Source organism: Fusarium subglutinans (assembly GCF_013396075.1).
Source record: "Fusarium subglutinans strain NRRL 66333 chromosome Unknown NRRL66333_c0000059, whole genome shotgun sequence".
NCBI classification, from domain to species: domain Eukaryota; kingdom Fungi; phylum Ascomycota; class Sordariomycetes; order Hypocreales; family Nectriaceae; genus Fusarium; species Fusarium subglutinans.
Window position 1 is genome coordinate 152,185 of NW_023502122.1, and position 17,524 is coordinate 169,708.

General features: G+C 49.3%; 6 protein-coding genes across 6 annotated transcripts; 4 read left to right on the top strand and 2 right to left on the bottom strand.

The window, feature by feature from the left end:
• Positions 1-214: 214 nt before the first annotated feature.
• On the bottom strand, positions 215-1,487 carry FSUBG_5855 (uncharacterized protein; the record flags this gene model as incomplete). Its single annotated transcript, XM_036683996.1, has 4 exons — positions 215-286; positions 333-1,013; positions 1,062-1,247; positions 1,329-1,487. The coding sequence occupies 4 exons, from the start codon at positions 1,485-1,487 to the stop codon at positions 215-217; spliced, it is 1,098 nt and encodes a 365-aa protein (XP_036538639.1).
• Positions 1,488-1,813: 326 nt separating this feature from the next.
• FSUBG_5856 (aldehyde reductase II) lies at positions 1,814-2,698 on the top strand (the record flags this gene model as incomplete). Its single annotated transcript, XM_036683997.1, has 3 exons — positions 1,814-2,038; positions 2,087-2,615; positions 2,670-2,698. The coding sequence occupies 3 exons, from the start codon at positions 1,814-1,816 to the stop codon at positions 2,696-2,698; spliced, it is 783 nt and encodes a 260-aa protein (XP_036538640.1).
• A 1,972-nt stretch (positions 2,699-4,670) lies between these two features.
• Positions 4,671-5,721, top strand: FSUBG_5857 (GPR1; the record flags this gene model as incomplete). Its single annotated transcript, XM_036683998.1, has 5 exons — positions 4,671-4,845; positions 4,897-4,987; positions 5,037-5,094; positions 5,154-5,421; positions 5,477-5,721. 5 exons carry the CDS (start codon positions 4,671-4,673, stop codon positions 5,719-5,721), a joined length of 837 nt encoding a protein of 278 aa, XP_036538641.1.
• A 723-nt stretch (positions 5,722-6,444) lies between these two features.
• On the top strand, positions 6,445-11,987 carry FSUBG_5858 (regulatory alcR; the record flags this gene model as incomplete). The annotated part of the gene is made up of 12 exons (XM_036683999.1): positions 6,445-6,586; positions 6,626-6,644; positions 6,696-8,880; positions 9,606-9,816; positions 9,862-10,033; positions 10,292-10,337; positions 10,385-10,449; positions 10,803-11,016; positions 11,193-11,498; positions 11,554-11,664; positions 11,713-11,843; positions 11,894-11,987. 12 exons carry the CDS (start codon positions 6,445-6,447, stop codon positions 11,985-11,987), a joined length of 3,696 nt encoding a protein of 1,231 aa, XP_036538642.1.
• A 107-nt stretch (positions 11,988-12,094) lies between these two features.
• FSUBG_5859 (uncharacterized protein) lies at positions 12,095-12,820 on the bottom strand (the record flags this gene model as incomplete). The annotated part of the gene is made up of 1 exon (XM_036684000.1): positions 12,095-12,820. One exon carries the CDS (start codon positions 12,818-12,820, stop codon positions 12,095-12,097), a length of 726 nt encoding a protein of 241 aa, XP_036538643.1.
• Positions 12,821-16,259: 3,439 nt separating this feature from the next.
• On the top strand, positions 16,260-17,438 carry FSUBG_5860 (endonuclease reverse transcriptase; the record flags this gene model as incomplete). The annotated part of the gene is made up of 3 exons (XM_036684002.1): positions 16,260-16,271; positions 16,356-16,975; positions 17,084-17,438. 3 exons carry the CDS (start codon positions 16,260-16,262, stop codon positions 17,436-17,438), a joined length of 987 nt encoding a protein of 328 aa, XP_036538644.1.
• Positions 17,439-17,524: the final 86 nt, after the last annotated feature.

Sequence of the window (17,524 nt, forward strand, 5' to 3'; positions counted from 1 at the left end):
CCTCTCATCTTGAGTTCATCCATAATGAGATGCTCCATGACGCAACTTCTTGTATGCCCCCACCAATTTCTCGTCTTCGACAGAAGAATTTGCGTGGCGCGGTAAAAGTGGCACAGTAACATGAGAATCCTGGAGTCTCCGTCACAAATCCAGCGCGCGATCGGCCCAGAACAAAGAGCCGGAACCCCAAACAATAGCTCCTCAATGTAGTTGCTTATGGAAGATATGTCGTGGTGTATCGGGCCGATTGCAAGTGATGCGCAGCACAGAAGAGGCGATACGCGGCCTATTAGAGTTTCGAAGACTGAGCGGTCGGACTGGGAGGATAGAACTACGGAAGCTGCTGGGTGATTAGGTGATGTGAACTTGTCTGTGACATCGGTGATGACTTCTTTGAGATGAGTGAGTGACTGGTTGTGTGTATCCTCCTCACATGACCCTTCTTCTGCTGGGGGAGACTTGGGTGAAGGATGCGGTATCTGATTCTCCATCCCAAGAAGAAGACGCCAAGCACACGACGTCGGCTCATCACTTTTCGCAGGGCAATTCTCCCCTTGGCATCGAGGATCATCCCAGATCGCCATAAACAAATCAATAAAACGCTCTGGATCATGACCCCAAGACACAAGAGCCTGCTCGATGTGAAACCTGGGAGAATGCCTCGCGACGTCGGCGAAGATGCTTCCCTGGTCAATGAAGATAGGCATCGACCGAAACCACAACTCAATGATACCAGGCGTGAGGAAGAATAATTGGTCTTTCGAAAGGTCTAGTTTGGTCTGGCCATGAAGGAAGTCAAGATCGAACCATGAGATGTAATTGACGAGTAGGGCTGTTCCCATCAGAGCCTCACAGTTCTGCTTATTCAGCGGACGGGATAAGTTCTTCCGAAATAATTGGACGGTTTTGGCCATCAGATGCTCTGAAGCATCTTTGTATCTAGTCTCGTGGGGGCAGAGGTAAGATAAGTGCATTGCAGAGGTACAGAGGATGGCCGACATGACAAAGTCTTCCTAATTCATATCAGTAACAATCCATAGTTTTGTAGTTCGAGGAAGTACTTGAAAGGCTTGCTGCAGGACGATGGGCCAGATCTGCGGAAATGCAAGGGTCGGTCGAGTTTCTTTATCCCAGTGATGAAACAACTCGAGATGCATGAGATTGATCCACGGAACCGGGTCAATTGTCTTAGGCACGACGGGAATAGGAACAGAGATATGACTCGGCTGGAAACACTGCTCGTTACGCTGTAGACAATTCGTACACGGCACTCTCTCATCACACTACACGCTGTCAACTCGAACCCTGCACAAAACGGGTAATCATACCTTTACTTTCCGGCGCTTGCAGGCATCGCAACCCTTCCGACTCTTCCGATGGGGCCGCTTCTTCCTTGGCTGGTCCAACGCCCCAAACGTTTGTATCGAGGGGGCTTGGCCACTCGTTCCTGGAACGAGGATCGTATTGGAAAAGCGCGGGGATGACATGATATGTTTTGGGAGAACGAGAGAGAGGAAGAGTTTGAGAAGGGGGACTTGATTTTGACTGCTTCTCATTAGACGAGGGAGTCAGAGTGGAGCTTCGTTTTCCTAATTGAGAATGCGAGGGGGCTAGACTTGTTTGGGGATGCGAGATAGCGATGGAGTGTTAGTGCATGTAAGACTCGGGCTATTTGATGAGGCTATTCCTACGCTTCGTTGAACAATGTTTGCAACTCTATATAACATCCCGTCAGCGCTGACAATATCCGACATGCTCTCATCAACTTCCAGTCCCTATCGCCCGCCTTCACTCAACAGCAACATCTCCCGCGATGTCTCTAGTTCCTCCAGGAGGTCTGATCCTCATAACAGGCGCTAATGGCTACATAGCTAGCGTCGCAGTGCAAGTCTTTTTCCAGCGCGGCTATCATGTCCGTGGTACAGTTCGCTCTATCACAGCAAATGCCTGGATGGAGGCATTTTTTGGCCCCAATTTCGAGCTTGCCCAAGTCCCCGACATCTCGACACCTGGTGCTTTCGATGAAGCGCTCAAAGGCGTGGATGGCGTGGTTCATACTGCCATGAACATGGACATGAACCCGTAGAACCAAGGGGTCATTCAAGACACCATCAATTCCAACGTGTACCTTCTCGAAGCTGCGGCAAAAGTCCCCAGCGTTAAGAGTGTAGTTATCACCTCGTCACTAGCTGCATGCGCTCTTCCAACGACAGGCGAACCGTACAAGATCGATGTAACGACCTGGAACACCGATGCAATTGGCAAGACATCAGAGCCATGGGATGGACAAGGGGACCCGCGATGGCATGGGATCGTGTTATATGGAGCAGCCAAAGCACGCAGCGAGCAAGCCGCTTTTGCGTGGGTGCGCGAGCATAAACCGTCCTTCTCATTCAACACGGTTGTGCCCAATGTCAACTTCGGTATCGCTATATCACCCGAGAACATGAGCTACCGCAGCTCAGCCGCCGTCATTGATGCCGTCGTCAAAGGCTATCCTGATGCACCATCTATTCTACCATCGCAATGGTACGTCGATGTCGAGGATACGGCACTATTGCACTTGGCTGCGCTGACGCTCGACGATGTGAATAATGAGCGACTCCTTGCATTCGGTGGGAGGTATTGTTGGACGGTGATTCTGGAGATACTCCATCGACGGTTTCCAGGTAAGGTTCTGCTTAAAGATGTCAAATAGTCGGCTGTAGATGCGGGAGAGGTGGATAATAAGAGGAGTGCTGAGATTTTGGGGAAGATGGCAAAGTTAGAAGGGTTTACAGGCTTGGAGGAAACTCTTGTCAAGGCGGTCAAGACCATTCTGGAGAACAGGGGAAGGATATGCCCAAGACGCAAATTGATCTATACTACGACTCTTTAGCAAAGGTATAGCTTAGCGAGACATCAGGATGGGTAATAGATGCTTGGTTGATGTGTTTCAACTCTCAAACCTGGTCTCGGTCATCGAGGGAAAGTCTGTCTACAGCACTGTGACTTAAGACATTACGGCAACCCCTTCCCACTGATACTCAGTCGCAAATAACGAAGGACACAGCCAGGACAGGGAATAAAATTTGCCATGCATCAAATTACCTACTACGAAAGAGGAAGCATCTACTAGAATACGGGTCCCTTTGGATAACAAGTCGGTTGGCTTAGGGTAAGTGCCCTGGTGTAGGAATGTCTCGGAGTTGGCCCAGCTCACGTCGGAAGAAAAAGTAGTGACTGATGCTTGATAGAAGGCCCTGAGGAGAGGACGAATATCGCTCGTAATGGTAATGTCTTGAAAGCTTGACCCATCAGGAAAGCCAGTTGGTTGCTTCATCCTCCATGCTTCCAACAGATACATCCGGAGATTCTCACAAAACTAATGTTTCCGACTCACAATACTGAGACTTCCCTATTGATTCACTGCGGATCAGCAACGTATGATGCCATCCGATCGGTAGAAAACCTCGATATCCCGACAATCTTCCAGGACTTGGTAGTATTGACACCGACGCGCGACTTCCATTATCCCGAACCGCAATCTCGTCATCCAAACGCTGACAATCGAGATGCCAAACATACCACATTCGGTCTTCCATGTCCAGAAGCTTCGACAGTTACTCACAACCGTGAATAAGGATTCTTGACAGCGAGTGGAGAAGTCCGTATCCGTATTTCCCCAGACTCGTCTCGTCTTGTCAACCAAATCCTACCCCGCACGTTTTCTCAGTCGGCAGCTGTAGTGCGGAGCCGACTCATAAACCCTGCCAACCATGCTGATCGGCACGAGCCTTGCCGTATTGAGCTAGTTTGTGTATTGACGGAGTCGGCTCCGACTTTACTTCGAATATCTTGCTCTACGGGATGTTCTATGAGCTAGGAATCTTAATCTGCAGATCAATAACAAGATTAACACGCAGGATATCAACCCAGAGATGCCAAAGATATAGACTGCGCTGGCTGTAAGTTGTAGGAAACAGAGTGGCAGGAGGGCAATTTCTCATCACAGGACCCCTGCCCATATCATGTAGCATTCACACGGCATATGCACTGCACTGACCAAACTAACTCGTACGCTTCCATACCGCCATGTGGTTTCCCAGCGTTAACTCAAGCCCAAGCTCTGCGTATGCCACAAACTTTCCCCGTGGGGTTGCATCTCCCCCACGGGGACCAAATCCGGCGCGTCTAGAATTAGATCTCAACCCAATACCACCACTCAGGCTGCCATTGCAGCAGGGACCAGCACCGCAGCCGATCATGCATTCGCTACAGTAGGCATAGCGTACCCTCACACACCCCGGTGCCGAAACTGTTGAGCTTCACAAGTCCCCCTCCTCCCTTGACACGTCTAGACTTGATTCAGAACGTGGCTTTTCCGTGCCTTCCGTAGAGAAAGAGCCTCCTGCTCACGGGAACCGACTGCCGATGAGTAAATCTTGCTCAGTAGGGTACAAGCCCTCCCGCTGAATACGCGAATCACAGCGCGGTACACGTCTTCGTCTCAGGTACATGGTTTCCGGGGCAAGGGAGCTTCGCCCTAATCTCCAACCCCAGCTTCCCCAGATTGCCATCGTGGAGACAATCCTCTGGAGTACATATTCTGGGTCGTGCCATCTTCTCTCTTCCTCTCTCACTCCACTGTTTTACCCACACATTTTCTCCAGTATTAACCACCGATCAACATGTCTACCTCACCTATCAAGACGTTCACCGAGCAGGGCGCTGATCATCTGGAGAGGGCCCATACTACGGGGAGTATCTCGATGTCTCCTGAGATGTTTGAGCAGCTGTACTTGGCGCCTCACAGCCGAGTCAAGGGCGACTTGCGGCAGAAGCTGGGCAATCCGACGCCATTGGGTAAGACACTGTTGCTTCTGTCGCGTGTATTTTTACTGACGCGATGATTAGCTTTGGGAGGGTTCTTGCTCTGCACGACTCCTGCTTCCATGGCACTGCTTGGCTGGCATGGTGCAGGAGGCTTTGGAGCTGGTGCAAATGTGTAAGTGTCGCTGACCTTCCTCCAACATCATTGATCTAATCAATCATAGCGGCGCTTACTTTTGGTTCGGCGGTCTTCTCATGCTTCTCGGTAGCATCGGCGAATGGGTACAGTCCACTCACCCCTCGAACGAATCCTTATAAACCAGTCTTCTAACAAACAAAAGATCCTAGGAAATACCTTCCCCTCGGTCCTGTTCGGTCTCTTCGGCGGCTTCTGGTTCACCTTTGGCTCAACGATTGTTCCAGACTATAATGCTTACGGCCTGTACTCCAAAACTGACGTTGTCGCGGACGGGCTGAAGGAAGCCGAGTTCTACTCGACATTCTCGTTCTTCCTTATCTCGATGGGCATCCTCTGCGCCGTCTTCGCTGTCGCCAGTATCCGCACGAATGTAGTGTTTTTTACTATTCTGGTCATTCTGGTTCCTTGCTGTAAGCTCCCCAACACTCCTGCTACGCGTTTTATCGCTGACAGTTTTCACTACAGTCGGCTGTCTCTCCGCCTCCTTTTTCGCTGTTGCGAACGGCGAGTCTGCTAAGTCGCTTACATATCAGCACGCTGGCGCTGCGATTCTCTTCGTTGTATCGCTTCTGGGGTGGTACATCTTCTTGAGCCATATTCTCCAGTCGGTCGACTTCCCTTATGTTCTTCCGCTTGGTGATCTCTCATCCAGAGTCCCTGGTGCCACCAAGGTCAAGAAGGATACTCACTCTGAAGAGGAAAAGGTCTAGGGGATGCTTGATATAGCATGATGGCTTTAAGTTTGTTTGTAGGATGCTGAATCCTGGGCGATGATGGAAAGGACAAAATTGGAGGAGGTATTAGCTATAGTTTAACACATATAACGTTAACGCAAGTGCTGAGATACATTCCGTAGTAAATTGGCCAAGGATGAAGCTTGCTTGTCGTTTATTTGATACTGTTACTGGTCGAGAAGGTTTACCTGATGTTACATGGCAGTCGCACCATTCTAGCCAGTGTAGTGATGCAAGTCAACCCTCAAGGATCAGAATTGAGTTTCATGCTACGATCCTCCTCTCGAAGAATAAAAAATAGTTGCACTGTATCATCACATCCATTCTCAAATGCCGTCCACGGACAAAAGGTATCAGTTCCGACAATTTGTTTGCGTGATCCACCCCCATCCCATTCCCCGCAAGGACTGGGGTACACTCAAGTCCACTAAACCAACCAACTAACCAATAACACTCACACCAATTGCAGAGGCTTCCACTAACGATGTCGTCGACTCGCAAAAGGGCTAGCGCCGTGCGGGGAAAGAGGGCAGGTCGGTGGAACGGCCCTGAATATCTATGGACCAGTTTCTCTCATCTTGTTTCTTTCCTCTATTCTTTCTCCACTGACTCTCACCTTGCACTATCTCTACCCAAGCTGTTGGGATCTCAGCCCCTCTTTTATCATCCTGGTAGTAGACGTCTATTCTCTGGTGCAGCATGTCGGAACCGAAGGTTCGGAGGCAAAACCACTCCTGCGACCACTGCAGGAAGAGCAAGAAGGCGTGCGATGGGTACATTCGCAATGAGAAGCCGGCAGTTTCACCTGATGCAACGTCGCCCACTTCTGGGTCGCAAATCTGTAAGTTCTAGCCATGCATGCTACCATCCTCGAGACCAGGCATTAACCATGTCGCTTTGTTAGATGGAGGATCGGAACCTGGACTCAAATCCTGCTCGTACTGTATCAGAACCAAGAAGGTTTGTAGTCTGAACCCACAATGGGGCAAGACTCGATCAAGGTCTCGAGTGAGTGAGACAGGGTCAAGCATTACAAGCACCTCCAACGATAGCGCTCAGAGCAAGAGGAAGCGCAATGAGTCTCCCGCCACCACTACTGCCCCCTCACTCAACGCAAAATACTGCGAAATCACCACAGCAAATATGCTGCAGATGATTCAGGACTCAACACCAGGCCAAGGCCTGTCCTGGAACAACCCCTTCGTCAATACAGATGTCCCTTCCTTTCTGTCTATGGACCCAGCCCTCGATGCCCAGAGTCTCGCAATGAGCTTCTCTAGTCCAGAGAGTGCTTCGCAGACAGTAGCACAGGAGGCTGTTGACGAAGGGCTACCTGAACTCACAAAGCAGACTTCACATGCGGCGACTGACGCGCTGGACAACTCGACATCTTATTCAGGCTCACAAGACTTTGACATCAATAATCTCTGGGATTTGGACTTCTCAGATTTTAATTCAGCCCCTCTCGACACGCTGTCATCCATAGAATCTCCAGCCAACAGACATAACGCCGTTCAGGTGAAGCGCAGGGCCCGCCTACCCTCCAACGACTGGTCTGGATATCCCAACTTCTCGCCTTCACCATTCACCAGCGACTCTCTCATTATGCAGACCTCCAATCGATACATGATCACCGAGAGTCTTCTTCAGATCTATCATGACGTACTTGAGAATAACCTTGCATGTTGGCTAGCTGAGGAGAACTGCCCATACAAGCTACAAGTTGTCGCTCGTACTAGTCCAGCACCAGAACCCAAAGTGGGTGCAACTCCAGGACCTTCCCGTCACAATCCGAATCTTCCGCCAGAATGGGGCGCTGCTTGGTCGAATAGAATGTATCGTCGTGTCGTGGAACTAGATCGAGCAGCCCAATCAGCGCGGCTAATCAACCTGACTCGGTCGGAAAGCCAAGCAGCATCTCGAGTATTGGACCTAGTCATAATGGCGTTCACAACACAATGGGCACAGGGCAACCGTCGGCAAGAAAGGTTCTCCATGGGGGCGAACGACATTGCCGCTGAAGCAGATGACTTGGCAGACGCTCTGAATCAAGAGTTTGAGGAGAGTTTACAGCGGTCAGTGTGGGAACAAGCAAAGAGGGCACTTCAAGACGTCGTTGATGTCGAGTCTTATCGTGTTATATACGCTGAACTCATCTTTGGTTTGACACAAAAGCCTTGGGCTAGTGATGAGTACCAACAGAAGTCCTTTGGGTCCAAAAAAGGAAAAAGTAGCAAAGGCATCAAAGAGAACGCGATGCCAGAGATTATCGAGATTATGTCTCGGGAAGGACCTCATATCTATCTGGAGCGGGCAACGAGAAAGATCCATGCACTCAAGTTCAGGTTTGAAGCTAGTGAATCTGGCTTCATGGAGACGAGTAAAAAGCATGCTCCTCGGCGGTTGACAGAAGAAAACAGACGTACGATTGGGCTTCTTTACTGGCTTGCTGTCATGTTTGACACAGTCTCTTCATCGATGAATGAAAGGCCAGTGGCTCTGGCTGATGAGGATTGCCAGCATGAAGATGCTGACCAAATACTGGCAGATAGTATGCGAGCAGCACAAAAGAATCGGCGAGGGAGTCAACGATGGGAAATGGAACTCTTCATTCAAGATGATGCGGCCAAACCAACAGTCGGAACACGATGGCCATGCTCCTATGACGACGCGATGCAAATGGTTGCCAAGTCAGCACCTGTCAAGATTCTAATCTATCGTCATCTGTCATATCTTCAGAACGCCCTGCGAAAACGAGAGTGTCCCCAAGCAATTGAAGATATCATCCAACAAACCACTCTCCTATACCGTTACTGGAACATGACACACGGAGCCTTCTTCCGAGACCTCATTAGACACTACGATACGGTCCCGCCACGGATTAGAAGTTGGTTCTTCTGCATCGCAGTACCATGGCATCTCGGCGCCCTAATGCTAGCAGATGTTCTCGAGTTCATCGACAAGAACAACTACGGCCTCGACCAAGCACGCCAAAAGAGACTCAGCGGTAACGTCGCAGCACGTATCCGCAAAGCAAGCGCCATTGAACTTGCCGACCTCGCTCAAGTAACTACACCGCGCCTATTCCAAGAAGCCGGTATAAACGCGGCCCAGCTGCCAGACTACCACTTTGCAGTTAGTGAAGGACCCTTATTGACGGAGCCTTGGACTGTCATCCTTATTAGGGGATTTACGAAAGCCTGTTTGTTTCACTTGGACATGGCAGATGATTTTCAGCAGCATGAGGGGGATTTGTTGGGGCATGACAGTGAAGACTTTCAGGATAGCTTGAGAAGGGCAGAGTATTGTATTAGAGCCCTTTGGTGTCTGGGGAAGAAATCGGAGATGTCGAGGAATATTACAAAGGTGTTGGTTGGGGCGTTACAGGAGCTACAGGTATAAATGTTCTTATCTCACTTGTTTCCAGATTGTAGATAGATACAGCGATAATTAAAGCTTTTGATAGTCAAGCTTTCGTACCTGGACCCGGAGTCTCTTCTTCTAATCCCGCGATTGACATTGCCAAGAATCTTGGGGAGCTGCATGAGAATTGAAGTGATAGGTCCCGCTGGCGGATGCGTTGTGCCAATCGCGAGCAAGGCCAAGGCGCATTTGTGATGAAGTGCGTATCGAATGTGTAGCAATTGGCTGAAATCTTTGCTGTGCTGCATGAGCTGAGGGCAGGGTTGTTACGCAGGCGCCTAAAAACATTCACCTCCACGGCACATCCCCCCCCCGCAGAAACTGGAAAACGCAAGTCAGATCATGCTTGCAAAAGGCCGCTGGATAAACACTCATGTTGCTCTCGAATAATTCATTTTGATTGTTACTCTCCATATTACAAACATTTCAGTTTGCAGCCGACGATGTCAAACGAATCTCAAGACTACCCGCCCTTAAGTAAAGAAATAGTGGAGATTGAACTTGAGTCGAGAGAAGCTATCCGGGAAGGAAAAGCACCCGAGACGAGCAACGATGTGGCAGAATTGGGACCTCCACAAGCCGACACTGACAATGACAACGACCAAGATGGTAGTTCGCCATTACAGGAGCCTGCTTATACAGGTCAAAGTACGCAATCATCCCCTAATGAGAATTATGTTCTAGGGTCTATAGGACTGGAAGTAGAGGGTAACACGGATCCTCGGAGCCACCCGAATCAGGATATTGTCCATCAAAATGTGCCGGCTGACCTGACTGACGAAGCTATCCTCTCTATGATCAGGGCCTTGCTGATTGACAAGCTACATCAAGCCCATCGATTTCGTGGCATTCTAGATCGTTTCGGGTCAGGGGGTGATGCTGAAAACATAAGTGGCTATCAGTCCAGATTGATGCGAAATCTCGATTGGAGCGAAATTCCAGAACCATTTGACTGGAGCGACAATTACATTGGCGGTGCTTGACCCAAAAGTCGGGATGTCGCAGGGCAAAGGCAATACATAATCGAAAGTGATGGCGTCAGGACCAACGTCCAAGCTCACCTGTCATCACATTCGTGGCCACGCTTTCGGTATCAAGACACACCATACTATACCATTGAAAGAATATGGCTTGAGTGGTGTTTCGCAGCTATAAATAAGCTACAGCAAGTGTGTTTCATGTGTCCCTGCTCTTGCATGTGAACTGACCGTAACAGCGAGTTCCTGGCACGGTTGAAAGCTCGTACTCAGATTTCAGGCATAGATTCAAAGGAAAGATCGTGTAAGTAAAAGAAAGACGAACAATTTCTCATGGCTTAGCTGGCCTATATGCAGGACGTGTTCGCTGAGCGCTTTTACTAGTTACTGTTCGTTGAATAAGTTCAAAAAGGGAGTTCAAGGCTTTCCCATATCCGTTCTTGCATGCGCGTTAAGCCTCGAGGAGCCCTTCCGATTATCAAGAAGTGAAATATATGACTTGAAGTTTGGGAAATCCACTTCATTTCTTTCCACAGAGTTTCGAGGCAGATACAGCGTGGAATCCCACCATGACTTACATAATACCATCCATTGGCAAATTCGGTATTTTAGCCCGCTGCGCCACTACCGAAGCGTTATGATAGATTGTCTGTGTAGCAAGCGGCAAGCAGTGACGCTGCAACACGGGCCAGAGGAAACTGTCCTGCAAGAAAAGCGAGCTGTCGTTAGCTTTCGTGTTCTGAAGAAAGCCCCAGAACTCTTCAGCATACTCATTGTTCAGGATGAGCAGATTACAGACATCAAATCCCCTGATCAGCAATTTGATGTTAACATGTTTTGGAAAGGCTATATGTTCCCTCAACCGAACGAGGTAAACCCCCTTACATACTATCTACTGGAGATATGTAGAGTGTTTAAGATGTGTATGGATGCATGGGGGGAGACCCTAAGCACCATAGATAAGCTCGTCCATGTCAAGGTGAATTGGAAGATGCACCGGCCTCTCCGTTCTGACCAGCTATGGGACCCTACTAACATTCCTAACAGCTAGAAGACTTGGATGAGTTGAAAAACGTGGAGGAACTCATGTTTGACAACTCTTTCAAACGTTCAAAGGACTACTTTGTTGCTCTTCAGACACTCAGAATTATCGATGAGTGGTTAGATGAGGTTCAGTCAACTGTTGAAGACATGTTCAAAGATCCGGTTCTGTTACAGGCATCTATGTGGGAGGATAAGAATAGATCAGACAGATCTTTCGAGGTCGCCATTCGTTATGTGAATGAACTTACTAACGCGACTAAAAGTCGGGTTCAAAAGAAACACGAGGAGATTAACAGTCTTCGAGATGGTGTATGTCCATACCACCTGCTACTATTACGGGGTGTTGCTAATACTTTTTTTACAGCTTTTTAATGCCACATCTCTTCGAGAGTCAACTAAGGCAATGGCGTTGAATCAGGCAATCTATGTCTTCACCGTTGTTACGGTACTCTTCACGCCGGTCAGCTTCTTGGCGGTATGTGACGCGTAGAATAGGAGTCCAATAACACAGCTAACAAAGCAGACGTTTTGGGCTTTACCGTTCTTGAACAACCCAGCAGCAGGCAGTGATATGGTACCAGAGCCTTCAGCCTTTCGCAATAGCTTTATTATCATGCCTCTCCTTACCTATGCCCTGGTCATCGGCGTCGCGTGGTTCGTGGGACAACGTAACAGCGCCCGTACTCTTTTGGAGCTGGTTAAAGTACACTGGGGGATCGTATGGAGGCTCATGACAACTGCATGGAACTCGCTCCCGAGGATGCCCTGGAGATGAAGCGGCAGGTCTCCTTTCTCTGAGTGATTGGAATCAAGGCAACGATAAATTGAGATATAGTGTCAATTGATATGTAAATTCACCTCTATATTTCTAAAGGGGCGTGTGACTCTCACTAATAACCGTCGCCCTATCTAAATAAGGAAAACCCACGTTCTTCGTGATCAAACTCCCCTGTGACCTCAGCAATGTTGAACTGGGAAACCTGAAACGTGGAAGAGAGCGACAGCAGACTCATCGGCTTGTTATCCGACATGATGTTAGAAACTTTGTCAGGAATTCGCAGGACATTCAAAGGAGGGAAGCTTCCAGTACTGCTGGACTGGTGTTGATCTTGGAGCTTTTTATATGCCTCTTTGAGAGCCCGTTCCTGACCATCCTTTTCGCCGATCGCATACACCAAGGCTCCTTGGATTTGCTGTGCCAATTGAATATTGGGCTGGAGCTGGCTGTGATCAACGGTCTTGGTGTTCTTAGCCTCGACGATGTAAGTAGTCCCGCCTTCGTTGTAGACCATGTCCAGCTCTCGGTACTTGTTGCCCTGCAAAGGAACAGTGATCATTTGCGAGCTGCCATTCAGACCATCTCGCTTTTCTGCATCAGTGAGGGGTCTGGAGATCTGGCTGCCATGCATGATCTTATAGTCCTGGACGAGCTTGTATGCGGTGAAGATCTCGTGGTACAAGCCTCTGTCTAGCTTGCCGCTCGCGCGAGATGACAGGCCCGCGTTAAAGATGTCAATCATGACATTGATACGAGCCCGCGGATCCTCTTCAGTTGGAGGAACACTGGGATAGACGATGGCCGAATTATGGCTTGACATACTGATGAGAGATGAGGAAGAGGACTCTGACATGGGGCTGAAAATGAGGGGTTTTCATGGCCATTTAAGTACATTCATGCAGAAGAGCGAATGCATGTAAGACCAATTAGTTCATTGTTGCACTTTCAACATGCATGTTGCTGCCTGATCAGAAGACCCAGTATTTGGGGAGCTAAGCTAAATGTGTTGATTCCAGTCAAAACCAGCACAGAGAGCTTAGTTATAGGTAATTAAAGTCTGGGACAATCCATAGCCCAGTATCTGCAAAAAGGTCAAAGGCCTCAAGTTCGCTTTGAGGTCTCATAGAGTTCTCAGCTATGTACTTTTGACTAGGGTCTCCCTGAAGCTGACCAAAGGAGTACTTTGAGGACCAAGATCATCACTCTCCACTGCCTGGTGCGAGACGTGTGAGGGAGCCGATTGCGGGTATGACTCTGTCTCGGATAATCACTCTTGACCTGCGGTAGGATAACGCGTCTTGAGCTTAACCGTATAGGCGGCAATCATGTCCATAGATCGCTTCCCAGCCGCCGAGTGCGTCGCCATACCAGTTCCGTAGAAGTTCCGAAGAACCCATCTCTGAGGAGAGATCCCTCACTCGAAGCGATATAGCATCAATATACATCTTGAGCTTTATAACAGCGTGCCGATTTAATGCTCCATCCTGGGGTCTGTGTCGATAGAGATATCGCCGCTGTAAGAAGAATGGAATGCGACAAAAGAGCCCAATGTGAGGATGGCAGGCAAGGGACGTCTTCTGGAGGAATGGATAGGAATGCATCGAAATAGCTTTTTGTGTTTAGGAGCATGTCCATAAGAATGCGGATGCGGGTCATGGAGAAACCAGTACTTCGAGCCATTCCAGATAGACACAATTCCCTCACAAAAGCTTCTAAGAGCCAAGGTCAAATTTGTTGGCAGGCTGACGGGTGGTTAACTAGGCTTTTTCGCTGCCGGGCACGTTTAAATATTGTACTCACGATCTTAGGTGAGTAAAGATAGAAAGCGAATTCGCCAATCCTACACTTTGATTGAGAATGCATGCAGGTAAACCTTTATTTCCTGCTCACTCATGAAGTGAGTCTGCCTGATGTCCGTGTAGCTGAAGCAAGTATGTGCTCTCTCGACCTCACGAGCGGCATCAAGGTGGAAGACAAGGTCTAGATCCGACGGTGTTTCCTTCGCGGTAGCGAGGGACTGGGTACATGTGTATAAACAGTCTTGCAGTTGAGACTTGTGGCTGAGACCTTAAATCAGCGGACAGAACTTAGTGTATAAATAGTCGTTGTAGATCAACGGACTCGACTGCCGAGTCATTATAGAACACCTTCATACGATGGTAAGCAGGTTAAGCTTGGCAAAAGTCGTCGTTTACTAACCAAGTAGTGATATGAGAGTAACGATATGACCCTCCCGATGTCCCGCTCTAGCCGGTCAAGTTTTGATTCATAGACTAAGGAGGAGAATTGTTAGAAATAAATTGCCTTGAGAGTGAACAAGACGATCTAACCTTTCTTCTTACGTCACCGTGGACGTGATTCGGGGCATCACGCAGTCCAATTACTTCTCTATGCACCTTTATAAACTTAGCAGTCAGTATTGGATGTGTCGAGCAGCACTGCGTGGCGATGCTGTTATGCTTACCTCTGACAACCCCAAGGCGGGCTATCACTCATAAGGCACCGAAGCTTCTTGGCCTTACAGCCTGCGCATGCACGTGTCGAGTGCGGAGTCGCCGTTTTCCTGGGAATTTCCTTTCTGAAAGTGTATTATTGGTATTCCTTGTTCTTGGCACGATGGTGATGTCTTACAGAGATAAAACTCTTGATTAACTCTTCGGTTCCGGAGATCAAAAGGTAGTTTCGTCGGCTTGATCACGATACGTAGCTTCCGAGTGTAAATGGGAGGTCCGTAGGTCCACATTCCATGACAAGCATGGACGCCCTGATACGCCAGGTCTCGTAGCGTCGGAGCGTTGGAGGTCATCCAGCAGCCGAAATAACAACACGCGCATCAAACACAAGTCCAGGGTGAGAGGGGTTCTCAACGGTCTGGTCTATTCCCTATAGTTATCTAGGCATTTTCTATTTTATTCTACTTGTCGTTGTCTGGCTGTTCATGGCTTAGGTCAGCTTCTGAAAAGTGGACAACACCTTGATCCATTACTGTTGGTGCCATCCATTTCTTGTCTCCCAGTCCGCGAAAATGGCCCAGGTTGACCTTGAACCTCGGAGCGATACTTGTCTGACTATTCCCCCGAGTATGCAAACTTCGAGTGCTTGCGAATGGCGGCCCCGTATCTATAGAAGACAATGGGAATGAAGCAGCAAGCTAAAGCAATGAAGCCGAGCAGAGATGAGGCCCATCGGGGATTCAGGTTATGATACCTATTCGCTTGGTCAATGTCTGCTTGAGGGTTATACATGGCGGCTATCGACGTACATCTGCGTGGTGAACAAAACTGTCGATCCACCCCAAATCGAACGAACAAGCGCTGAAGCAGCTGTATGCTGATATGCATCTACGATATAGTTGTTGAAAGAATTGTAGAGAAAGACAAATCCAATGCCAATTGGAAGACCGGCGAGGCATGGCCCGATCCACATCAGCTGTATTCAAAGGCCACCCTCTATAAACGGGCGAAAAGTTAAAGGATTTCTGGCAGGTATGGCGACTGAATGCAGTAGACCAAGCGGCGTCAAGGCTCACCTGTCCGCACCAGGGGAAGCCAAGCCCGCGATTAATTCTAGGATGCAGCCGTACACGACCATCGAGGATATGGCGGCCGTCTGATCAATGAGAATTTTCGTATAAATGTACGTTTTTGATCATCACTCAATACATCACCGGTTGTCACAGCCTCGGTGTCCGAACAATACTCCGCACCAAGCTGTGCCGTTAAACCGAAGATTCCTTATCGAAAGTCTTGTCACTGCCACCCTAGACCCCCATGCCACGTCCGAGTGCTTGTCTTAAATCCGAGCCCCCTAGTCATTCCCCAAGCCGAAGCCGCCACATCCCAAGCCGAGTTTCCAAGCCGAGTGTCCTACAATCGTCTGTTACAGTAACCTTGCAAGGAGTCATCCCTCCAATGTAAAGCAGGCTCGGACCGAGCTCGCGAGGTCCCAAACAAAAGTCCCATCGACGACATGTAAGTATTTATATCGAAGAGCTCTTCCAGGTACAAAACGGTAAAGAACGGGATTGGAAACGAGGAATAGCAGAAGCACAATCTCGGATTTTGTCTTAATACCTCTCCTTTTACCATCTCTTACGATCGCATCATATCTACATATCCTGTTCGTAGCATACTTAGTCCCTATGATGACTACCCTACAGAACAAGAAAGCTCCAGTGAACCCAGTCGCTCAACACTTCCCTCCTACATACCACTTTCTTGGCACCTTTTGCCAAGGAAGCTATTAGCAACACCAAAATACAGAACCAAACCAACTATCCAGACGCCCTCACGATGCCCCCGCCTGTGGCAGGCGCATCGGCAGGCAGCCTTTTTGACCTTAGACAGCGGACGCCTTACGATCTGCAATCCATTGCTCGAAACGCCTAGCTCGCGGGACAGGAGCATCTTCTCTCAGATGCGACAATCCCCCAACACGATAACCACGACGCGGCTCCCGCCACCCCACGCGGCAAGCGACAAAACGAAGTTACCACGCCTCGAGTCACCGTAAGCAAACCCAACGGGCCTACCGCGAGAGCCCCAAGCCCACCCAGTAGCGATGTCTTCGAATACATGGACACCACGGGAGGGAATAACGACATCGGCGCAACTGCCAACAACGAAATCTACCTCGCGGGCCGTAACCACGCCGCGAACATTCGTGCCAAGATAGAAACCGAACTAGACATCTTCGCAGCCTTCTGCAAGGCCATTGACAGTGTCAGGAACACCTACGAGAGCATGGGAGACCACGCCAAACAGTATACCGATACTCTGGCACAAGGCCTAATCACCTACTGGACAAAGTCACAGGATAAGGCAGCCATGGCGCCAAAGCCGGCAAAGAGGGATACCACCAACTACGCGGGAATCCTCAAACGACAGACAAATGGGATAACCAACAACCCCCAGAAACAAGGCGCGACTACGATCAAGCCCCTGACACGCGAGAACGACACGAGCACTGACCACCGTGTCTTTATCCGGCTAGAAGGCCAGTCCCCTGCGTAGAGCTGGGAACCGTACGCTATCCGGGACAAGCTCGCAAAAGTGTGCGGAATTACAACCGCTGACATTCCGTACGCAAAACAAGTCAGAAGCGGATAGGCAGTCAGACCTGCCAGCACCACCGTGAAGAACACCCTCCTGAACATGGCAGGTGATATCATATCCCAGATAGGCGCAGACGCTGTGGAGGAATCAAGCAAATGGCACACCTATATCATTGAAAATGTGCCCACGAACGTACTCATTGGCAACAAGAGAATCGACCTAACAAAGCGCATCGAGATGGAAATCGAAGCCCAGACAGGCCTCAAGCCCGTAAGAGCGCAGATCACGAGAAAATCCGACGAGACCACCGGAAAAGCAGGCATCATCGCCTCCTTCACCCAGAAACCACGAACCCGCTTCACGCTCTTCGGCACTAGCCAACTTTCAAGAGCCCTGACCAGAAACACCCGACCCTAACAGTGCGACAACTGCTGGGAGTACCACTCCTCATTTAACTGTACTAGGACCCCTAGGTGCAAGAATTGTAGACGAACGGAACACGA